Here is a 21825-nt window from a genome sequence, read left to right on the forward strand (position 1 = left end):
TCAGTTCACTTACTCCTATCCCCTTTCTTTAGGATCCAGTGCTGTTAAAATAAAGCAATTTGTTGAGATGGTGTTTAGGTTGGGTATTGATAAGAAGAGATAATCACAGCTATTCATCTGTCATCTCACTTGAATAATAAGGGCATGTGCGCTTATAATTCAGAAAGAGGTACAGATGTCATTGTCCACGTGCTAGGACAATAATAGTCTGTGATGGACTGTAGGGCAAGAAGCCATTTACACCTTGAAGTACACTTAGCAGACACAGCAGAACCATCTAAAGCAGATTTTCAGTACAACTAGCATTTGGTGTTGTAATTTCATGTTTTTGATAACGTCTTGTATAGGAATTTCATTTTTTTAAATGTACAAATAAAGATTGTTCGCTGTCTGGTGGGGACCAGTGAGTTGGCAAACTGAGTGTGCACTCACAGTATATGCATGCATACTGAGAATCTGAACACAGTTTAGTCTCAACATTCCTTTAATCTACTCATAATACGAACATTGTGTTTATTTCAGTCATCTCAGTCTCTTGGTACACATACATAGATTTCTAAATACTTTTCAAGACTAGTCAATCTGCCTAGAGTAGTCTGTTCTTATAAATACAATGGAGACTAGTCAAGACATAGGACTTCATAGTCCACACTGATTTAAAGAATTATCTCACAAAATTATTTTTCCACTGACCTATTTGTAATCATTCATAGGAGGCATAAATAGTATTAATATCTGTTAAAGAAAAAAGTGAAGATATAATCTGGTCCTGCACAACTTAATACTTGAATAGATTAAAACAGTATGATGGTATTTTAAAAAAAACATACGAAGTTTATGTTAGTCATTCACAAGACTTTCCAGATTGTGCTCAGTTCATGCAAAATAGAAGTTTCCATCTCCCTCCCCTTAATTTTATAAAACTATATATTTATAGCTTTTGCAATCAGTTCAGTTGAACTGACAATTGAAACAGCTATGTCAATTATCAACGTTAATCTAGTAGATGCTGTTTAAAATGGCTAATCCTATATGCTTAACACAGTTTATTTTGTGCATAGTAGGAGTGCTGATGCAGAAAAAGCAATTTAAAGGGACTATATAAATGTGTAAACTCAGGTTATGTTGTGATACCGAGATAAAGAAGTTCCAAGCAGTCAAGAACACATAATCTAAGCGAGATAATGTTTAAAATACTTAACACCATTTTATTTTTCATTATTGTAATCCAGATGTGTTATAATGATGGATAATTTTTCCCTAGTGGGCTCTTATTAAGCAAATAAAGAACAAGCATACTCTGTTGACACATGGAGGGAACAAATATTAGGAAGTGTCTCCAGCGTTCCTTACCACAAAGCCAGATGTGTAAACAGCAGCCTTTTTGATTTTTCGAAAAGACATTTCACTTCTGTTAAGTACTAAAGCAATTTCCGAGCTCAGAGAGCACCAAGGACCCTTTATGACCTTCCTAATAGTTACTGAGCAACATTATTGATCAAGTCGTAAGAATCAGAAAGGCAACTGAAATGGTTGTTTTAACACTGATATTTTGGGGGGCAGAATAGCTTTAACTACTTCAGTAGACGCAGTTGTTTTTACAGATTTAAAATAAGTTGATTCTTTGGAGTTGCAGACAACCATACAATTCAAAATATGTAATAACTTAATTTATTTATTTATTTATTTATTTATTAAATTTTTATACCGCCCCCTCTCCCGAAGGACTCGGGGCGGTGAACAGCCAAAATTAAAAACACACAATACAAATATTAAAATACATTAAAACAGAATTAAATTATCTTAGGCTTCTCCAATTTAAAACCCCATTACCCATAAAATTCACCAATTAAAAATTTTTTAACCCAGCCCGGCTTGCTGAAATAAAAACGTCTTCAGGGCCCGGCGGAAGGTCCGGAGATCCGGGATTAGTCGTATCCCTGGGGGCAGCTCATTCCAGAGGGCGGGTGCCCCCACAGAGAAGGCTCTTCTCCGGGGGGTCGCCAGCCGACATTGCCTGACAGACGGCACCCCGAGGAGACCCTCTCTGTGGGAGCGTGTTGGCCGGTGGGAGGTTATCGGAGGCAGAAGGTGGTCTCGTAAATAACTGGGTCCTAAGCCATGGAGCGCTTTGAAGATGAGAACCAACACCTTGAAGCGCACTCGGAAGACCACCGGAAGCCAATGCAGCTCGCGCAGGAGAGGTGTCACGTGGGAGCGCCATGCCGCCCCCATAAGTACCCGCGCGGCCGCATTCTGCACCAGTTGGAGCCTCCGAGTGCTCCTCAAGGGGAGCCCCATGTAGAGAGCATTACAGTAGTCAAGGCGGGAAGTAACGAGGGCATGAGTGACCGTGCATAGGGAGTCCCGATCCAGAAAGGGGCGCAACTGGCGTATCAGGCGGACCTGATAGAAAGCCCCCCTGGCCACGGCCGTCAAATGCTCTTCTAAGGACAGCCGTGCGTCCAGGAGGACACCCAAGTTACGCACCCTCTCCGTGGGGGCCAATGTCTCGCCCCCAAATAATAATAAATAAATAATAATAATAATAAAATTTTATTATTGATTGGAATTGGGCAACACCTACATTGAATAAATAAATATCTTTGTTTTCAACAAGTTAGTATTTCATAATTTACCAATACTTATTGTTGGTTTTCTTGATTTATCTCTACTTAGGTCTCTGCTCAAGAAATCAAGAAAGAAAACCCTCTCCAGTTCAAATTTCGGGCCAAGTTTTTTCCTGAGGATGTGTCTGTAGAGTTGATCCAGGATATCACGCAGAAGCTGTTCTTCTTGCAAGTGAAAGAAGGAATTCTTAGCGACGAAATCTATTGCCCACCTGAAACTGCTGTCCTTCTTGGATCTTATGCTGTGCAATCCAAATTTGGAGATTATAATAAAGAACTGCACAAGGCTGGATATCTCAGTTCTGAACGCCTGGTCCCCCAGCGGTAAGCACTTCTGTTGAAACCCTGAGGCCCAGCTCTCCCCAGTTCTATTGAATGAACTTCCAGATAAGAATGTGGGATATGTAAAAGACACTAGAACAGCTTTTGCAACTGTTACAACTGATAGCCAGTGTAATAAGAAGAGAGTGACACAATAAAATAAAAAGTCAGATTTGTTTTTCAAAATGTTGATAAAGCCAAAATACCAGTAATAGAAAGGAACTACAATATGTTATAATTTTCATGAAATTTAGCACAATATAAGATTTTTAAAAATGTTTTAGAATATTAGGGATGTTCATTGCTTATGGGGTTCTAGTACTGCACATAATAGCAACTAAACATGGTAATGAGGCTAATACTTAAGGTTTTGAATCAATCACTATCTCTCTTCTCAAACTACTTCAAAGGATGGTTGTTATAGGGAAAATTAAAGGAACTATGTGTACCACTTTGGGGTCCTGAAGTAAAATGTGATATAAACCTAACGAAAATTGCAACAAACAAATGGGGAAATACTATCAACATAGAGTGTCAGTTGAATAGGTCTATTATTTCTCAATTCACTTCTGGTTTCAGTTAACAAACTAATAAATTGCTGCTACGTAACACTGCCTTAAGACATCAGTTTTTCCATGGAACACTTGAGTACAAAATTCATGGGCCCAGGGACCTTTGCAGACATCTGCACATCCTTAAAGAATAACTTTATAGTAAAGCTAGAGTTTAATCATTAAAAGACTAGTATTGGAACTTGATCAAGGTTCATCTTTTTTTAAAAAATCTCAAAAAAGTGACCTTTTTTACTTTAAATGTTTTGTGCCATCTTTTCCATATACCCAACTTTGCAACACATAACATTTTTGTAAATAAAACAAATTGAACCTTAAATTTCATGGTATATCTTTATATTTTTAGAGTAATGGATCAACATAAACTATCTAGAGAACAATGGGAAGAAAGAATTCAAGTATGGCATGCTGAACATGGTGGAATGCTTAAGTGAGTTATATCATTGAATTTTTTTACTGACTTTTAAAAATTGGTCTTAATTATTTTTAAAATGTCCAATGTTTAACACTCTTATTCCAAACCCACATCTTATATGAGATATAAGCACTAGAGAAGATTTTTAAAGCACCACTTTCTTTGAAGTACCTTTTGTTCTGCACTCATATTAAATTACTATTGATATGAATAAGATATCCAGCATGTATATACTATATAGGCAAAGACAAGATGATTGAGTAGAGTTAGTGAAATAATAATGATCACACAAATGGGGGGAAAAGCATAAAAATTGATAAATGGTTAGTAAAGTGCTGATATTCCATAGGGAAGTGAGTTGATTCTTTTAGATCTTTTCTATTACATCTAGCAGTCTGATTATTTTATTTTCCCAGCAACTCAAAGCTCTGCATCAGTCTTGAAAACAAGTCTTAACATTTCCCATTTCGTATTAACCAGAGAAAATGCCATGCTGGAATATTTGAAGATTGCTCAGGATCTCGAAATGTATGGAATCAACTATTTTGAAATAAAAAATAAGAAAGGAACAGACCTTTGGTTGGGAGTAGACGCACTTGGGCTCAACATTTATGAAAAGGAAGACAAGTAAGTGGAGATATTTGTAATCCTTTGTAAGACTAAAGAGCTGCTCTTGTGCCAAAGAATTACCTCATCTGTGATGTGTACTTTTATAGAAATCATATCTGCTAAGGTCACCTTGCCTTTCAGAATATATGCTAAATAATATTGTGCTGGGGTGCATATGACTTCAATGTCACTTACCTTGCTTTATCTCTTTAACTGCATTGTTTTCTCCTTAAATTCATGTACAGGCATGTGGTTTCAGAAGGACAGACAGGGGCTACAGTGAAATAATCAGTGCACAGCTTGTCTTTATTATTATGTATCATACCTTAATGATAATTCTAAAAAAAAATCAGAAGTCAAGTCCATTTTCAGTTGTTAAATTTTTCAACAGAAGCAAGAACAATCATCTGCATGATCTAGGCTTCAGATATGAGCCAAAGGATAATGTAGACAATCCATGATCCATTAGCACATTCTGCTTTCCATATATAATATAGGCTTGTGATGTTTGCCTTCCCTCACAAATTTCAGGAGAGCTCTGGTGAAACTACTTCCTCCACCACTTCAGCTGACCTACAGAACTTCCTCCCATTTTGTTGGAGGGAGGAAGAACAAAGGGAGTGACAGACCACAAGGAAAACTGCATCCCCACACCCTATTCTGGCATGTTCCCAAGGGACCTCCCTCCAAGGAGAAAAATGGCTCACCCTTTGACCATCAACACACCCGTGCCAGTAGGCATCTGACTCACTCATTCCTCCCTTACCGGCCACCACTGTTAAGAGATTTCAGATTTCAGCCTCAGTTCCTAAGCAATTGGGAATAGGGGCCAAAGGGAGATAGGGGAGTGAAGATAAAGTCCTCCCATTGTGCTGAATAACTGAAGGGTTTCTGGGAAGTGTACTCAAAAGGTATGCTGCTAAATTAGGCCACAACTCTGCCAAATTTTAATCCCTTGGGAATCATGGGTTCCAGTTGTTGGATGTATTCTGTAAATTAGCCTATGATGCATTGTGTCACTGAATTGAAGATTACAAAGTATCAAACAGATACATATATTATAGTCTTATAGTCTTAATAACCTGTTCTGTATTGCATGTGTTACACAGTCAGGGAAGAGTGCACATTTTACCTGTGGAGAGCCTCAGATTGAATTCCTGTCATCTTTAGTTAAGGCTAGGGGAATCTCTGTTTCGAGAGCTGTGGTTCATTAGAGTAACCAAGTCTTCACAGTATCACCACCATGTAAGAAACCTTGCTTAATCATCCAGGATTCTCACTCAGCTTTCTCCCCAATGGAGAACTTTCATTATGCTCAATTGACAGTTTTTTATAATCGGTTATTCCATGCTAGGAGCCATTAGTGTGAAATGATTCTTAGCCAAAGGTTGGCTTTTATCTGGAAATAGCTCAGGTAAAATCAAGTTAAATCCTTGGAATACCAAATTGACAATCTTTGTTATTTTAAGCCATAGCTCTAGGGTTCCTTATTAAGGAAGAGATTTGAGGAAACAGCATAGTGATAATCTGGAAATGAAGCAGAAGTAATTGAATGATAACAATTGAATGTAAAAAGGAATGGTTCCGTTTCACATAATACTTGTTCAATAGAGCAAGGATGTACAAGTTTTAAATTAACTTGAGCTTACCTTTGAAGCATAGTAAATTATTTATAAATAGTAACTTGGCTTTGTTTCCAAGACACATTTTAAGCCGTATAAACATTCAAACAGGAGAAATTGCCAGCAAACATTAAAAAAAGGCTACATGCTAGGTCTTTCTTGACGTTTTTAATCAAAATTATACCAAGATTACCGAATAAGGTTATATTTTTTTTCTAGCAACCCTATCACACCTAGAAAATAAGGAGTGTCGCTCTAAGGATTGCATGAGTGAAACTACTTCTAGATTCTTGAATGACAGGTCTCTTTGTGTAGCCACAGTCATTCAAACTGGTTTTACAAGCTATATAAAGCCTGCAGGAGGAAACATTTGCTTCTGAAGGAAAATCTGGGGAGGGGGATGTGCACAGAAAATTAAACATTGGCACATCTAATGATATGGAAGTTAACTTGTTGCTTCCCCCCACCTTTATTTTTTTTAATACATACATAGAATGCATAGAAATTGCTGGAGGATGGAATATGATAAGGCATACCTATGGCTAATACTGAGTTTAGCATATAAATAACAGCACTTCTATTTTTTTATTATTTTATTTTTATTTTTATTATAATACTATGACAAATACAAAACACACAACATACACACACTCTTTTTACAGCTATTTCGTGCTGGTCATCTTCTAATATTTACATTCTCCCCCATTTCCTTTATACTATTCCATTTTCTTCTTGTCCCTTTCTGTTTTAATCAATACGATTGTTAAAAAACAACACTTCTATTTTTCATTATGAAAACTACCTTTGCATTCCAACACGTAATTACCGCATCGATATCTTTAAAACAGGCTGTATATGTTGAGAAGCATTAACACACAATGCTCCAGTTATAATATTCTGTGTGAGTTATATACTTGTGTGTATCTTTGTATGAGGAGGATTATTTTTGCTCAGATTTTAAGTTCTTACGTAAGCCCTGCTCTAACATGGATCTCTACCAGATAAAATTTACCTACATATTGTAAAGGAGATTTAAATGGATGAAACTTATGTGGAAGAGTCTTTTGTCTCTGTGAGGATGGCAATGTTCCACTTTAAAAATCGTGATGTAAAGATGAATACAGGTGTTAGAACTATAAGCATACAAAGAGAGAAACTTTGAATTATTTCTCCCCAATCCCTGGTATTTGATGCTATGGAGAAGGGTATAAGCAGTCATGCGCTTGTGTACTCAGAAATGCTATTTACTATTAATTGGTGCTAATGCTATTAACACCAAGTACCAAATTGTGTTTGGCAAAACACATATTGTCATGATGCCTCTTTGATCGCAAATCCAGGGTGGATTTGATTTAAATCAAATCGATTTAAATCATGATTTTTAAGAGCATCTCTGTCATCTCTCTCCTGCAGCAGCTCCTCCTCTGATCCGCTGTTGACTCACTGACAGTCCCAATATTGCAGAATATATAGCTTCATGCTACATAACTAAACTCCATTTCATGCTGAATAAACTAAATTATTAATGTATCTTAAATAGAAAACTATCTTTAGATAGATTTTTACTCCAAAAGCATTTTATTAAAATAAATTTGATAAAAATGAAAAAAATTCCGATTTAAATTTTAAAAATCTGATTAAAAAAAAAATCATTGATTTTTATCCACTCTGCATTAAACCAAGTAATCTGTCTTTTTTTGCTTCGTATCCATCTGGTAAAAGCCATGTTCTGATGTTTGTGAAGGTTGAAGTAACTTTTGTTAGGTGCCAACTGTTCAACTTATTGCAGAAATCTATAACCAGATCTGTTTTACTCCCAGCTCTGCTATAGAGAACTAATGAGACAGGGAGGTAGCAGCATCACAGTACAAGTAATCCGTGACTTATGGCCATTCGTTTTTAATGACAGTTTGAAGTTACACTGCTCTTGGAAAATGTGACATGCCCATCCTCAAAAGTTACTACCATTGCAACAACTCCCACAGTCACGTGATTGCAATTCAAGCATTTGACAACCAGCTCGCATTTACAATGATTCAGTGTCTTGCGGTCACATGATCATAATTTCAACCTTCTCAGCCAGCTTCTGACAAGCAAAGTCAATTGGAGAAGCCAGATTTCCTTAATAACTGCATGATTCACTTAACGACTATGTGATTTGCTTAACAACCATAGTAAAAATATTGTAAATTTAAGTCCGATCATTTGATGACTTGCTTAGTGACCAAAATTCCAGTAGTTGTGGTTGTAAACCAAGGACTACCTGTAATTAAGCCAGATTTCCTGGACTGTGTTGTGGATTGTTTCCTTATCTGTATCTGCTTTGTTGTTTTCAGGTTAACCCCTAAAATTGGCTTCCCTTGGAGTGAAATTCGAAACATATCTTTCAATGATAAGAAGTTTGTTATAAAACCGATTGACAAGAAATCACCAGTGAGTATAACTGATAATAAGAGTTGCTCCTAATGAAAGAGAATAGTGGTTATTTATTTATTTTGTAAGGCCCCACCTGTTAATTTCCATAAATCTTAGAATGAAATTGCATGCCCATTCAGTAATTGAATTATAGTGGAAACACTGGTTTCTATAAAATAAATTTGGTTAATGGCTGAAATTGCTTCAACAAAATGCGGAATGCTCCCTTCTCTTCATCATGTCCATATCAGTATGTTAGACTGTTTGTTGAATCATTTTACTGTATTTATTGAATATTAATATTACAGTCATTACTTTCTTTCTCTTATATTCCACAAAATTGCAGTCCTAAAATTGCAGTCTTAAAAATGATAACTTGTAAAAAAAAAATTATCATAGGAATATTTCCTTATTCAGTAACAGCTTCTATCGTTGCATTGTAGAATTTAATTTTCCAGGTAAATTTGAAATAATCTTTCTGTAAATCTTTTTTAAGAGGTTGGCATATTGAAAAAGATGTCTTGTTTTGCTTTCCTTTAAATGGGTGAATGGGTCTCACCAGAAGCTGCTTCAGTTTCAGAAACAACTTCCTCTCTTTTAAATATTTGATTAGTAGAAATTCTTTGCAGGTAAAGATAAAATTTAGTCATGTAGCCATTAACCATATTGAAATTTTGTATTTCAAATATTCACTGGATAACTTCATTGTGTTCTTTTTCTTAATGTTAGCCTCATTTTCTCCTTTTGGTATTTCATAATTTCCCTTCTGTTTTTGTTCCGTCCTGCAAATGTACTTGCTCTTATACTTTGCTATTAAGAACCTAGGGAAGAAGTTTTGAATTTGGATGATTTCCATACCATTACTAACCCAGGCACAAAGCACAATGAATATCACAAAAGAGGCTGTTAGAGAAGCATTGTTGTAGCAGTTATTAAACTGGTTGGGCTCGGAAATTATTAATGTATTTTTAGTGCTGAAATTAGCAATCATCGGTCAGTTGCCGGAAAAGATCTAATCCCTATATGATTAAGCAGGTTAATTTGTTACTTGCTATTTGTTTTCCTTTCATACATCACACACATCTTCAGCCTCCGGGAAACGAATGCAACATTTGGCGCCTGAACAGGGACTTGACCCCGGTCCATTAGAAAGAACTAAGGGGCAAGTGAAAAGTTTTAACACAAAAACTATAAAGTAGGGCACTGCAAGTCTGAAGGTGCATGGGTGTCTTTTTAATCTTTTCATCTCTTCTTGCCAGGACTTTATATTTTATGCTCCTCGCCTAAGAATCAACAAGAGAATCCTGCAGCTGTGCATGGGAAATCATGAGCTGTATATGCGCCGTAGGAAACCTGATACCATTGAGGTCCAGCAAATGAAAGCCCAGGCCCGTGAAGAGAAGCACCAGAAAGAGCTAGAAAGGTGTGTGCAGGAGCATGGGAACTACAATATGGTATAACTCAATTGGGCCCCCTACATTAAGTGTGATCATTCCACAGTATATATGTTGATAGTCTTACCATACCATAGCATACATGGCAATTACAGGGTTACCAGAAATTAAACCTAGAGTGAGTATAGATTGGTAAGAGGTTGAGTTGCTTGAGACCTTCACATCATCTTTGCTTCCTTCATGGTTCCTTAATAGAAAAGTTTAGGTCACCAATCATGAGTGATTAGAAATGCAATAAGGGGATATAATTAGAAAAATTTGGGATTGTGCTGAAATGGATAGACTAACTTTAAAAATTAAAGATAAAGAAGACTCAGAATATTATTGGACATGGAATAAATTGTATGAATGGATAAGAGGTAGAAATGAGAGAAAGTAAGAGTATGAATGTTAATAATTGTTAGTATGGAAAATAAAGATGTATAAATCTATAACTATAGTAAGGAATAAAAATTTAAATAAATAATGTAAGAAGAAATTTAGTTTAAGTTTTTTGGTTATACTATTATAATTACTGGTATATTATTATCGTTATTAGTTTGTGTGTTAAGATTTACTATTAATTTTTCTTTGATTTTGCACTATTTGTAAATGATATCTTGACAAGGCACTGTTTTTCAAAAAAAGAAAAAAAGAAATGCAATCATTATATAATAAGTACTACTCTTGATTTAAACAAATGTTCAGATACTTTCATGTTGTTCTATCGTGGATATTATGAAAAAAATCAGAAAAGTGTGCTAAATGTTTCTAGCAGGTAAAAAATAAGTTGTAGTCTGTTCCAGTTCTAAAAAATAATTTAATTTTATATCTAAAGAGAGATGTTGGAAAATGAGAAGAAGAAAAGAGAGACAATTGAGAAGGAAAAAGAGCAGATGTTGAGAGAGAAAGAAGAGCTGATGATAAGGCTGCAGGAGTATGAAGTGAAGACACAGAAAGCAGAAAAAGGTAGTACTACCATTGTGTTGCCGAAACCGATACCCATCTTTCTATGTTCCCACTTCTGATCCGAGAAGCAGTGTTTTTAACAAGCAATAGCAACGTAAAATGTCATGGTAGTACCATGGATTGGGTTTCCTAATTAATAGAAATACCCAGACAGGTAAACGTGTCCTTCTGAGAGGAGAATAGTTTCACCCTAATGACCACCCCCCCAGGACCTTGCTCTGAGGGAGAATCCCTCAGAGTGGGGAGCAGGAGAAGGGTTCACTTTGCCTGCAGTAACAGGGAATCATGATGTGCTCTTGCCATCAGGATCTGATGTTTGGCAGCAATACTGCATAGTTCTAAAGTATCAGCCTCCTATGTTAATAATTTGGTTGATCAAAAAATTAATCATTGAAGTAATGTTTGTGTGGTGTCAAGGGCATTGAAAACAGAAGTAATCAGCACAGATTATCTTGGCAGATACTTGGTTTGGAGTGAGTTGGTCTAATACCGTGATGGCGAACCTATGGCACGCGTGCCACAGATGGCACAAAGAGCCCGCTCTCTGGGCATGCCAGCTGTCACCCCAGCCCAGCTCTACCATGCATACGCCCACATCTCCTGCTGGCCAGCTGGTCTTCGGGTCTCTGCCATACATGCATGGGGGTGGGGCCTTCCCCGTTCTCCACAGTTTCTCACCCCCCCCCCAGTGTGCCCTACCTTTCTCCTCCATTTCTGCCACCTGTGCCTTCCCCGATCTCTGCAGTTTCCACCCTCCACAGGTGCCTCTCTGTGGCAGAAATGCAGGAGAAAGCTAGCCCACACTGGGGGGAGAAACTGAGGAGATCGGGGAAGGCAAGGGCAGCAGAAATGCAGGAGAACCAACCTGGAAGCCAAAATGGGGGTGGAGGGATGGGGCACAAGTGCCGGGGGGCACATGCATGAGGAACGTGTGCTCAGGTTGCATGCGCCGGGGGGCCCTCACATTGCATTTTCGGGATTGGGGCATGCTTCCGTGCATTTGTGCGCACGCATACTCTTTGGGTACTCGGCACCAAAAAGGTTAACCATCACTGGTCTAATAGATACAGGTAGAAATAATCACACTATGATTATAAAACCCAAATGGATGACGTCTGCCTTTAATATATAACTTGCTCACAACATGGACACATCCATGTTGGTTTCTTGGCCACAAAGCAAAGGTAATTTTCCTCTGCTTTCTTCTAAGATGTCCCAAAGGTACTTTTTTTAAAAGCCAACTGGGCTTTCTAGGGTTTTTTTTTCTTTAAAAATGTTTTGCTTCTCCTCTAAGAAGCTTCTTCAGTTCATGAAAAAAAAAAACCCTTTGGGACAAACATGAACTGGATGATTGAGAATAGACATTTCTTCTAAGGTGTTTTCCAGTCTTCCACTTAGTCAACAGCCTGGGGACTTCCTGCAAGTCGGCCAGTGCTGTCATCTCTGGTGACTAAAGCTGTAACTATTTATCTTCAAAGAATATCTTACACATAAAATGAGCACCAGCATTCCAAAAGCATAAATGTATGGAAATCAGAAGTTGCACGTCATACTTAGCCATAAAATGATAAGGTGAAAGAACTGCTCTACCTCTCTGCAAATACTACAGGTAATCCTTGACTTACGACCACAGTTGAGTCCAAAATTCATGTTGCTTAGAGAGACGTTTGTCAAGTGAGTTTTGCCCCATTTTACAACCTTTCTTGCTACAGTTGTTAAGTGAATCCCTGAAGTAGTTAAGTTAGTAATATGGTTGTTAAGTGAATCTGGTTTCCCCATTATCTTTGCTTGTCAGAAGGTTGCAAAAGCTGACCCCATAACACTGCAACAGTCATAAATGTGAGTCAATTGTCAAGCATCCAAATATCTGCTGCGATGGTCATAAGTGTAAAAAAATGGTCATAAGTCACTTTTTTCAGTGCTATTGTAACTTCGGTCACTAAGCGAACTGTTGTAAATCAAGGACTACCTGTACTACCTTCTCTCACAAGCAGCTAGACTGGTGCAATTTCTAAAGAGTGGTATTTTTTTTTAAAAAAAATCAACATTTCAAATATATGTAGCTGATTTTTTTTTCCTTTTTGCCAGAGCTCTCAGACCAGATAGAAAAAGCCAGGCAGTTGGAGGACGAAAGAACAAGGGCCCAGGTGGAAGCAGAGCGTCTGGAGACTGAGCGCTTGATGGCTCTGAGAGCTAAGGAAGAGCTGGAGAGGCAGGCGGTTGACCAGATGAAGAGTCAGGAGCAGCTGGTATGGATCGGAGGCATTTCAGAAGGAAACTAGGAAAATTGATATTTTGTTTGTTTGTTTTTCAAGCATATATAAGATAACAGATAACAGTATAAACATAATTTGAATACATGAAAAGAGTAAGAGTAAAAAGGGACATTAGGACAGGGACGGTATGCACGCTGGTGCACTTATGCATGCCCCTTACAGACCTCTTAGGAATGGGGTGAGGTCAACAGTAGACAGTTTAAAGTTAAAGTTTTGAGGGTTTGGGGAAGAAACCACAGTCAGGTAGTGCATTCCAGGCATTGACCACTCTGTTGCTGAAGTCTATTTTCTGCAATCGAATTTGGAGCGGTTTACCTTGAGTTTGTATCTATTCTTTGCTTGTGTATTGAATATGAATCTTAGCAAAGTAGTTGGGCTAAGCTCCTCAAGCATCATCAGTGGTTATAGCTTTTTAAATCTTGCCTTTGGTTCTCAAAGCCTTCACGGCAACCTGTAGTGTATTTTCAAAGTAATTCTAAAACATGTAAAGATGATAACGATACCTAAAACGGATACAGTACAGAAAATGGACAACATAAGCCAAATATTTCCTGGATCAATGACAAAATAAAATTTAAGGGCACATCACTTTTTACAGAACAGGGATTTCTACAATCTAGTGCTGCTAAAGAGAAAGTGGTTGAGCTGCATTTCGAAATAAATTAAACCCCTGCAGGGATCAATGATACCTTATAGAAAGAAATTATATTTTCCTATCACTCGTGCCGTCCTGAAATGTTGCATTACGGCTCTCAGACTTTCCAGCCGTTATGGGTAAAATCTGGCTCAGGATACTGATAGTTGCAGATCCATCATACATGGAAGGTACCAGATTGGAAACCGCTTGCTCAAATTATATTGGCTATAAACTAGTTTTTAATGTTCTAACTGACAGCCAGAAATAAAGTAGCCATTGTTGATACTGCAAGAATAGACAAATGGGTTTCTTATAGCTGGCACTGGCAAATTTTATTTGGGCGATATTTAATAAAACTTGTGAACGTTCTCTTAAGGCCAACTTAATAAAGTTGGATGTTAGTTGTCTAGCCTTAGCATAACTAAAATTTGCCTGCCTATGTTTTACTTTTTTGTAGCTGCTACCGTGTCATTTTCTGATCCAAGAACAGACTCTGAATGTCCCACCCAATCCAAGCCTGGAGGCTCTAGGAATAGGGAGCAGTTCTCTTGCTGATCCAAAGTACTTCTATCTCATGTAATTTCTTTTTTCCCTCTCAAAAAAGGCTACAGAACTTGCAGAATACACAGCCAAGATTGCTCTTCTGGAAGAGGCAAGAAAGCGCAAAGAATCTGAGGTTGAAGAATGGCAGCACAGGGTAAGCTAATGTGTTCCACTCTGTTTTACTTGCAGGATTTTATCAACTTTAGGTCTTCCCTGGATCTTGATTACAACATGGTTCATTGGAAATATAGATTGTACTGTCTATTGTCCTATAGAATTTACTACACTATAAGATGAGCCACACTGCATCAGAACTGATATTCCATATTTGCTTTTCACAACGGCCAACAGAATGCTTCCAGAAAGCTTATAAAGAGTGCATGAATTGAGTGCTAAAGTGTAGGTCTGCTATTTAAAAAAAAAAAAACAAGTATTTTTTATTCAAACTAGAAGTATTTCTATAACCAGAAAGGTCCAAGTCAAATTCAGAACCATCCTGCTTTGACTTTTCTAACTTTCCCTTTGCAAGCTGCATGATCGTTCTGTTTGATAGGGGCATAACGTGGAATGGAATCCACGTAAGGAATCCATGTACAATTTTACAAATTATCTGAAATTTTGAATTGGCAAAATTTTCATATGCAATTCTCAGTTCTCCATTAGTTCTTCAATACATTTCTAATTCCTGACAGTCTAAAAAAATCTTACATGCTTGAACCATTATCTCAACTGAGCAAACATAACTAATCAAAAGACGTATTGTTGATCAGTAAATTTCCATTAAATACTTGACTGTGTGACTTCTATATTTTTATATATTTTCTGGACCTTGCTTTCTTTACTGAGGCCCTTTCAAAATAATTTTGTTTAATAATTATAAGGACCTATCATGTAATGTAACATATTTACATTGTTTTCTCTCAAACATCGATAATAATAAGACCTCATCCTATCAGTATCAGTACAATCCAAAACATGCATTTATCACTGTTAAATTAAAACAAAAACCTCTAGACATCTCAAAAAATATTATTTCCTTTCCAGGTTCATTAGAAATGGATTGCAATTGATAGTTTTACAACATTAGTAACCATCATTGACGCAGTCTGTATAATGGTTTGCTTAAAATAGCTTTCAGAGATTTATGATCAGGCTGTACTGAAACTTCTTCTCCATAAAAGAAAGCAATTTAAAAATCCTGACTACATGCATATAGAACTCCTCACTGAAGCTATACTGCAGCTAAACCAGATACGCTGCCATCCTCTGACACGGTTTTGTCACATTATAATAGTTGAATGCAGATTCAATCATTATTAACACTTAAAATTTATTAACTGCTTCTTGTACTGATACCCACTGAAATCCCATGTCCTATAACAACAATTGACTTACGGAATTGTCACAGTAGTCATTCTTGGAAAAAAATTGGCCATACTGAAAAAATGCTGTTCACTTATTTTCTTCTTGGTAGTTTAACAATGGGTTCAATCTTTGTTTTTGTCAGGTTTCTTGCCATTAGAAGTTAGCAGATGTCCTAAGTACTTTACCTCAGTCCAAATCAACACAAGATTTAAATCAGTAATTGCTTTTAACTCTGAACAATTTTATACAGGCTATAAACCTAGTATTTATCCCCCTTATGAATTTTAAACATTACAGTTTTACATTAATAACTAAACAAACAGCACATTCAACTTCTAAACCTTCCATGTAATCAGTCCATTACAAAGCTCTGAAGAAAGTTCTTCTTCCTCATATAACATACAGTGCATAATGTTTTAGTTTTAACTTTTTTTGTTCTTAGTTCTTCACTTTTTATAAAAAATTCAGCCACCCACATTTTCTGCATTCTTTTCCAACCATTGCCCAGGCGCCTTTGAGAAACTCTGTATCTCAGACATGGGTGTTTCCAATCTTTGGTCTTTGGCATTACAATTGATGACAGGCTTTCTCATTACTTCTCAAAATAACCAATTCCTTATCAGTACACCCAAGGTCTTTTAAGTGAGTTACAGCCTACTCCTTAGTTCTACAAACATCAACAGCATGTTCCAGTGTTAAATCATCTGTCCCTAACAGTCTGACTCTTACTCTTTCAAGTCTTATTCCATGTAGTCACGTAACTGTCCAAACTCACAAGACTGCACTAAAAGTTTTAATTCTGTTACGTAAGCCTCTGTTTCATTGTAAAAAATGTATTTTGTAATGTTCCTTTTGTAATGTCCTTGTTTGATACATAGCAAGTTTCAAATTTCTCAACACCTGCAAGAGCTGCTTATTAAATTTCTCTTCAAATTAGAATGTATTAAATATGTCTGTTGTCTCCTCCCCAGCAACAAGCTGAAACAAGACTGCTTGTAATTTCTTATTATTTGTATTGACCCTACTTGCCTCAATAAAGCTCAGACCTTTGTTTCCATCTCCAAAATTCTAACAAAACCTAAACCTAGAGACTGTTGATTATACCTACACCACACTCAAAGCTTCTCAGTTGACTTCTAACTCTACATTATGTTTACACAACAGACATAAATAATAAGAAAGGCAAATTCAGGACACAGCTAGGCTTTATTGATAACTTGCAGGTTACATCAGCGATAGAGAGCATTCATGCAGAGATGACTCTTTTTATCCACTAATAGTCTTCTTACATTACAACATATAACTATACCAATTTGTGTTTTCCAAATATTATATTCAAAAGCGTATTTGAGAGTCAGGAACATAGTCATTGGGAAAAGGGAATGGAGGCATGGTTGAAAATTAAATTATTAATTGAGATATTATTAAATTATCATAAATCTGTATATTTTAAGATTATTTTGGGAACACATAAAATGTCATATCAGATATCACCTATTTTCTAAATAACATTATCTCTGGAAACATATTCTTGGTTTCCCTTTTCTAGGCTAAAGAAGCCCAAGATGATCTGGTGAAAACAAAGGAAGAATTACACCTGGTAATGACTGCTCCACCTCCTCCACCTCCACCTGTATATGAACCAGTGAACTATCATGTCCATGATAATCTTCAAGATGAAGGAACCGAGTCCTCTGGCTACAGTGCAGAATTCTCAAGTGAAGGCATATTGAACGATCGTAATGAAGAAAAGCGAATTACTGAAGCCGAAAAGAATGAGCGTGTCCAAAGACAGCTGAAGGTAGGATTTACCGCACAATCTGTTAGCATTTATTCTCATTCTGAGTACCATTTTGTAATTTCCCCAAGAAGGGAGAAAGATGGTAATTGAAATTTATCTTTTTTTCAAAGTCTTAAGAAAGGTTTCACATTTTATGGAGAAAGAAGATAATGATGTAGGACATAATCTAAAAATCTTTGCTACCATGTATCTTATAGTGGAAGGTAGAAATGGGTTGGCAAATTTAAATGATTCAGATCTTGTATCTTTTTCTAACGCTAACCATTATAGGCTCTTAGATGTGACTATGCTTATGGCCATAGAATGATATGTACAAAACTCACCCTCAGATAGCATTTGCAGAATTTCATATTAGTTTTTGTGTTTTCCTCATAATGTCAGTTTCATAAATTTATTATTTGTGCAAGTGTGTAATACTGTTGTTTAAATGTTGTAGACGCTGACTGATGAACTAGCTCAGGCCAGAGATGAAGAGATGAAGACTCCGAATGACCTCATCCACACAGAGAACATGCGACAAGGCCGAGACAAATACAAGACACTGAGACAGATACGACAAGGGAACACCAAGCAGAGAATTGATGAATTTGAAGCTATGTAAATGTAGTTTCAATGAAGACTCTGGGAAATGCAGATTTTGAATGTTGACATTTCTTCGTGAAAGGTCACTTGCAAAGTCATAGCAGTAAATAAAGAAATAAACTCCCACACTGTCAGGTGTCAGCTGAATTTAATAGAAGCAGCCGCCAGGATTTAAGTATAAGGAGAACGGTCACAGAGATGTAGTAAAATCCTATTAATATTGTGTCAAAAAACTAATGTCAAAGGGTGTCTCGGAATCACTTTTTTTCTACATGTTAAAAGAGTTTTGCAGCTTTAATAGAGGGCTTTTTACTACCACAAGTATATCCAGATTTGTTTGGGGTGAGGGAAAATGTTGTGCCATGTTTCTTGTTCTTAAACACTCATTGTATTTGAAGATTATGATGTTCTTACGTCTCAAGTCAGTCCTCCATCTCACTTCCTCTTATTATTGCTGTAAAAATGTCACAAAAGAACTCTAAAAACCTTTCATCTTGACTCAGACAGGTCCCCGGTAATCACTCAAAGGGAGTACATGATAGGCACACTTGGATGCCTCTCTTATATCACAGATAGAGGGAAATTGTCGGTGTTCAATATTATTCAAGTGTTGAACTGCAGCTTAACCAATCAGCTGTAGTATCATATTTATATAATATATATATATATATAGATACGTATATACATATGCGTGTTAAAGATATAAATAGCATATAATTCTAGTTTGAAAAGGTTTTTTTGCTTTGTATATTTTGTTATTTCTTGACTTGTTAAACGAATGATATTTGGGGGGAAAAAATCTAATCTCTTGGGTGAGGCACAATTTAGAAACCATTTGTAAAGATGATTTTTTTACTTGAAAGAAAATTGTAATGCATGCCTGTGATTCAATACAAATAATTTCACTATTCCTATTTTTTTCTAACAAATTTTCTAATTTTTAAAAAATGGTACCGTTTCAGACTCCAGCCATGAAGGGACTTTTATCAGCTTTTTAAAATGTCTCTGTTGAAGAGAGTTGCTATAGATTTGCCTCAGTATCCCCTTGTTAACCTCCATTTGACCACCATCACCTCCTAGCCCGCCCCTGCCTCCAATCCCATTTTAGGCTTTGGAAATCATCAGCGTCAAGAGTACCGTATGTTGCTAGTCCTGCTTTACATACAACTTTCTATGCTGCTTTGTATTTTGAAGTTTATACCTCTGGAATCCTGATATAGTGTGGTGGGATGATTTGTTGAATGCAATCGGCCCATAAATAAAAATCTGCAAGGCAACTTTTTTTTCTCTCTTAAATTTCTCCATTTCTTATTTCTGAAAAACTATGAAGCAAACCATTTGTTCAAGCAACAGGGAATATTAATAATAAAAGAAAAAGGTAAAATAATTATGGAAGAAATTATGACACTGAAGGTAAATTTTTAATAAAGTTCAGTATGTAAACTAGCAACACAGAACAGCAAAATGTTTGCCTTGGATGCAAGATAGAAATTAATAACTATAAGCTTTAACCAGTATGGTAAGGTTTCTAAATAGTGTGACCCATGTTTAGCCTTAATCATAGTTAGCAACTGAACCAGCTGATTACTGAATAGTACTAATGTTAACAATAGGCATGGCAGCTGCCATCGCCTCTATTGCCAAGATCAGATAGCCAGCAATCTGCACGATAGTACTTCTGAGGAAGGGTGGGTTTTTTGTTTTTATTTTTGCTTTCCTGTTTTCTGTAAAGAACAAAATCTGCAATAATCTGATCAGAGCCACCACACCCAGGAGTCTGAAAGGCTTATTGTTTGTTTCCCAGGAAAGATGCTCCTACCTGTGGGTGATGAAAAAATCAAAGTGGAATGAAAGAACTGGTGGCTTCTGCATTCAATGTTATTTTCTTGGAAGTCCAGTGATTGTTTAACTTTAGGCTAGCCTGGGTTTGGAAAACATTAGACTGAAGCCGAGCTAAACCTGTAACAGGCCATAATTACATCTTATGAGTAAAGCATGTCTCCTTAGCCAGGGTCTAACCCATTGCTTAGATTCTCCACTTGAACTTCACATGATTTGTGTCCTGTAAATGTACATCTTTGTTTCATCTTAGTTCTAGGTAAGTTTGCATTGTCTGTAGCCTTGTGAATACCAAGAATAATTACTTGACAATGAGAAAAGGGGTGGGTGGGTGTTGCCCCAACCTTTTTGAGCTTAATTTGTTCACCAGGACAGCTGCATTCACATTTGTTCAAAAGCATTCTGCACTCCTGTTTTATCAGGACCTTGAAGATGTGTACAACCCAACGTGGTATTTTGTAATTGCCAAATTACCCATATTATTAATTCATTCCATTTTATTAAAATGATGTTGATTGTAATTTAGCTAAATGGGAAAGTAGCATACTGTAAAAATTAGTAGCATCTTTATTCATTTCCCAGATGACATTGGGTTCAATATAGTTCCAAAACATATTCTTAGTAAAAAAAAAAAAAAAATTGTGGATGGCTACAGATTCCCAGATATTTTTGCAGACAGTAGTGTTAAAAACATTTAATACTTCTTGTAAAAGATCTTTCAGTAGTACTGTAGGATACCCCGAGTATATTTGGTATTAGTCAGTTTTCCTTTTAATTTTTCCTATCCTGAAATTAGAATATATGTAATACTTGCCTAAATAACTTAGCACTTCATAAAAAGACTGAAGAATGCTGCTTTTCTATGTAAAGGAATATAGGCATATGGAAAGGACAAGAGATAGACACAACTGTCAGTTGAGTAAATAAGCTGTTCAAGGATTCCTCCTGAGCTGCATTTTTATAAACAAAATAGTATATAACTTTCCCATAAAACTGCAGTAGTCATGGCCATGAGAAAAAAAAAATAAAAATCAATACAGAACATATTTTTATTAGGGCCAATAGAAGTTTCATAAAATAATTACAAGTTTCAAAGTTCATTTTTATATAATTTTATACAAAGTTTTAAAAAGGAAGATAAAAAAACTAACGCAAACAAAAGGAATTGGAAAGAAAAGTCTAATAAAGGGGGAAAATAGAAGGCTTCTGATCTTTACAGCAAGTTATAAGTAAAATTATAAATTTAACTTTTAAGTTTACAAATGACTTCTCTTTCTATAATCTATTCTGTTGAATTATAAAACCATAAATCAAAAACCATTTTTCTGTTTTATGCAAAAAGTTCATAAAGGGGTCAGTAAATCATTAAGAAACATTGTCTTTTCTCTGACCAGAAAATATACATTGATATCTATTAATCTTTAAAATTCTCTGATACCGTATACCAGTGGTGGGTTGCCCCCGGTTCGCACCGGTTCTATAGAACCAGTAGTAAAACCGGCGAGAGGCTCCGCCCACTGACCCTGACATCATCAAAAAGCTTCTGTGTTTTGAACTCTCTGACATCTTTCCTCCCTGTAAAGGGTTAATTTGTTTTGTAAAGATTGTAAAACATTCATCCTCAAAACAGGCATAATAAGAACCTGATAATCCATCTGGCCAGGTTTGCCTGGTTTAATCTTTTTTTATAGTTTCAGAAACTTTCTCTATTTTTATAGATCCATTATCTGCTTCTGTTCCTCTGTAATCCTTGGTAATTTTTGTTTTTTTAGATACTCATCTATTTTCTCCAGAGA

General features: G+C 36.4%; 1 protein-coding gene across 1 annotated transcript in view; it reads left to right on the forward strand.

Annotated features, from left to right (window-relative positions):
- The window catches only part of EZR (ezrin), a 40704-nt gene extending 21237 nt beyond the window's left edge, over positions 1-19467 (forward strand). The window contains exons 5-14 of the mRNA XM_070932630.1: positions 2680-2954; positions 3870-3953; positions 4419-4565; positions 8506-8602; positions 9844-10007; positions 10856-10986; positions 13075-13235; positions 14504-14596; positions 17357-17608; positions 18045-19467. Of these exons, the coding sequence (XP_070788731.1) occupies positions 2680-2954; positions 3870-3953; positions 4419-4565; positions 8506-8602; positions 9844-10007; positions 10856-10986; positions 13075-13235; positions 14504-14596; positions 17357-17608; positions 18045-18209 (1569 nt within the window). The 3' untranslated portion in view covers positions 18210-19467. The remainder of the gene's footprint in view (positions 1-2679; positions 2955-3869; positions 3954-4418; positions 4566-8505; positions 8603-9843; positions 10008-10855; positions 10987-13074; positions 13236-14503; positions 14597-17356; positions 17609-18044) is intronic.
- The last annotated feature ends 2358 nt before the right edge of the window (positions 19468-21825 follow it).

The sequence above is a fragment of the Pituophis catenifer genome, unplaced genomic scaffold, assembly GCF_029215685.1.
Source record: "Pituophis catenifer annectens isolate HBS135680 unplaced genomic scaffold, rPitCat1.0.hap2 SCAF_1, whole genome shotgun sequence".
NCBI classification, from domain to species: Eukaryota; Metazoa; Chordata; class Lepidosauria; order Squamata; family Colubridae; genus Pituophis; species Pituophis catenifer.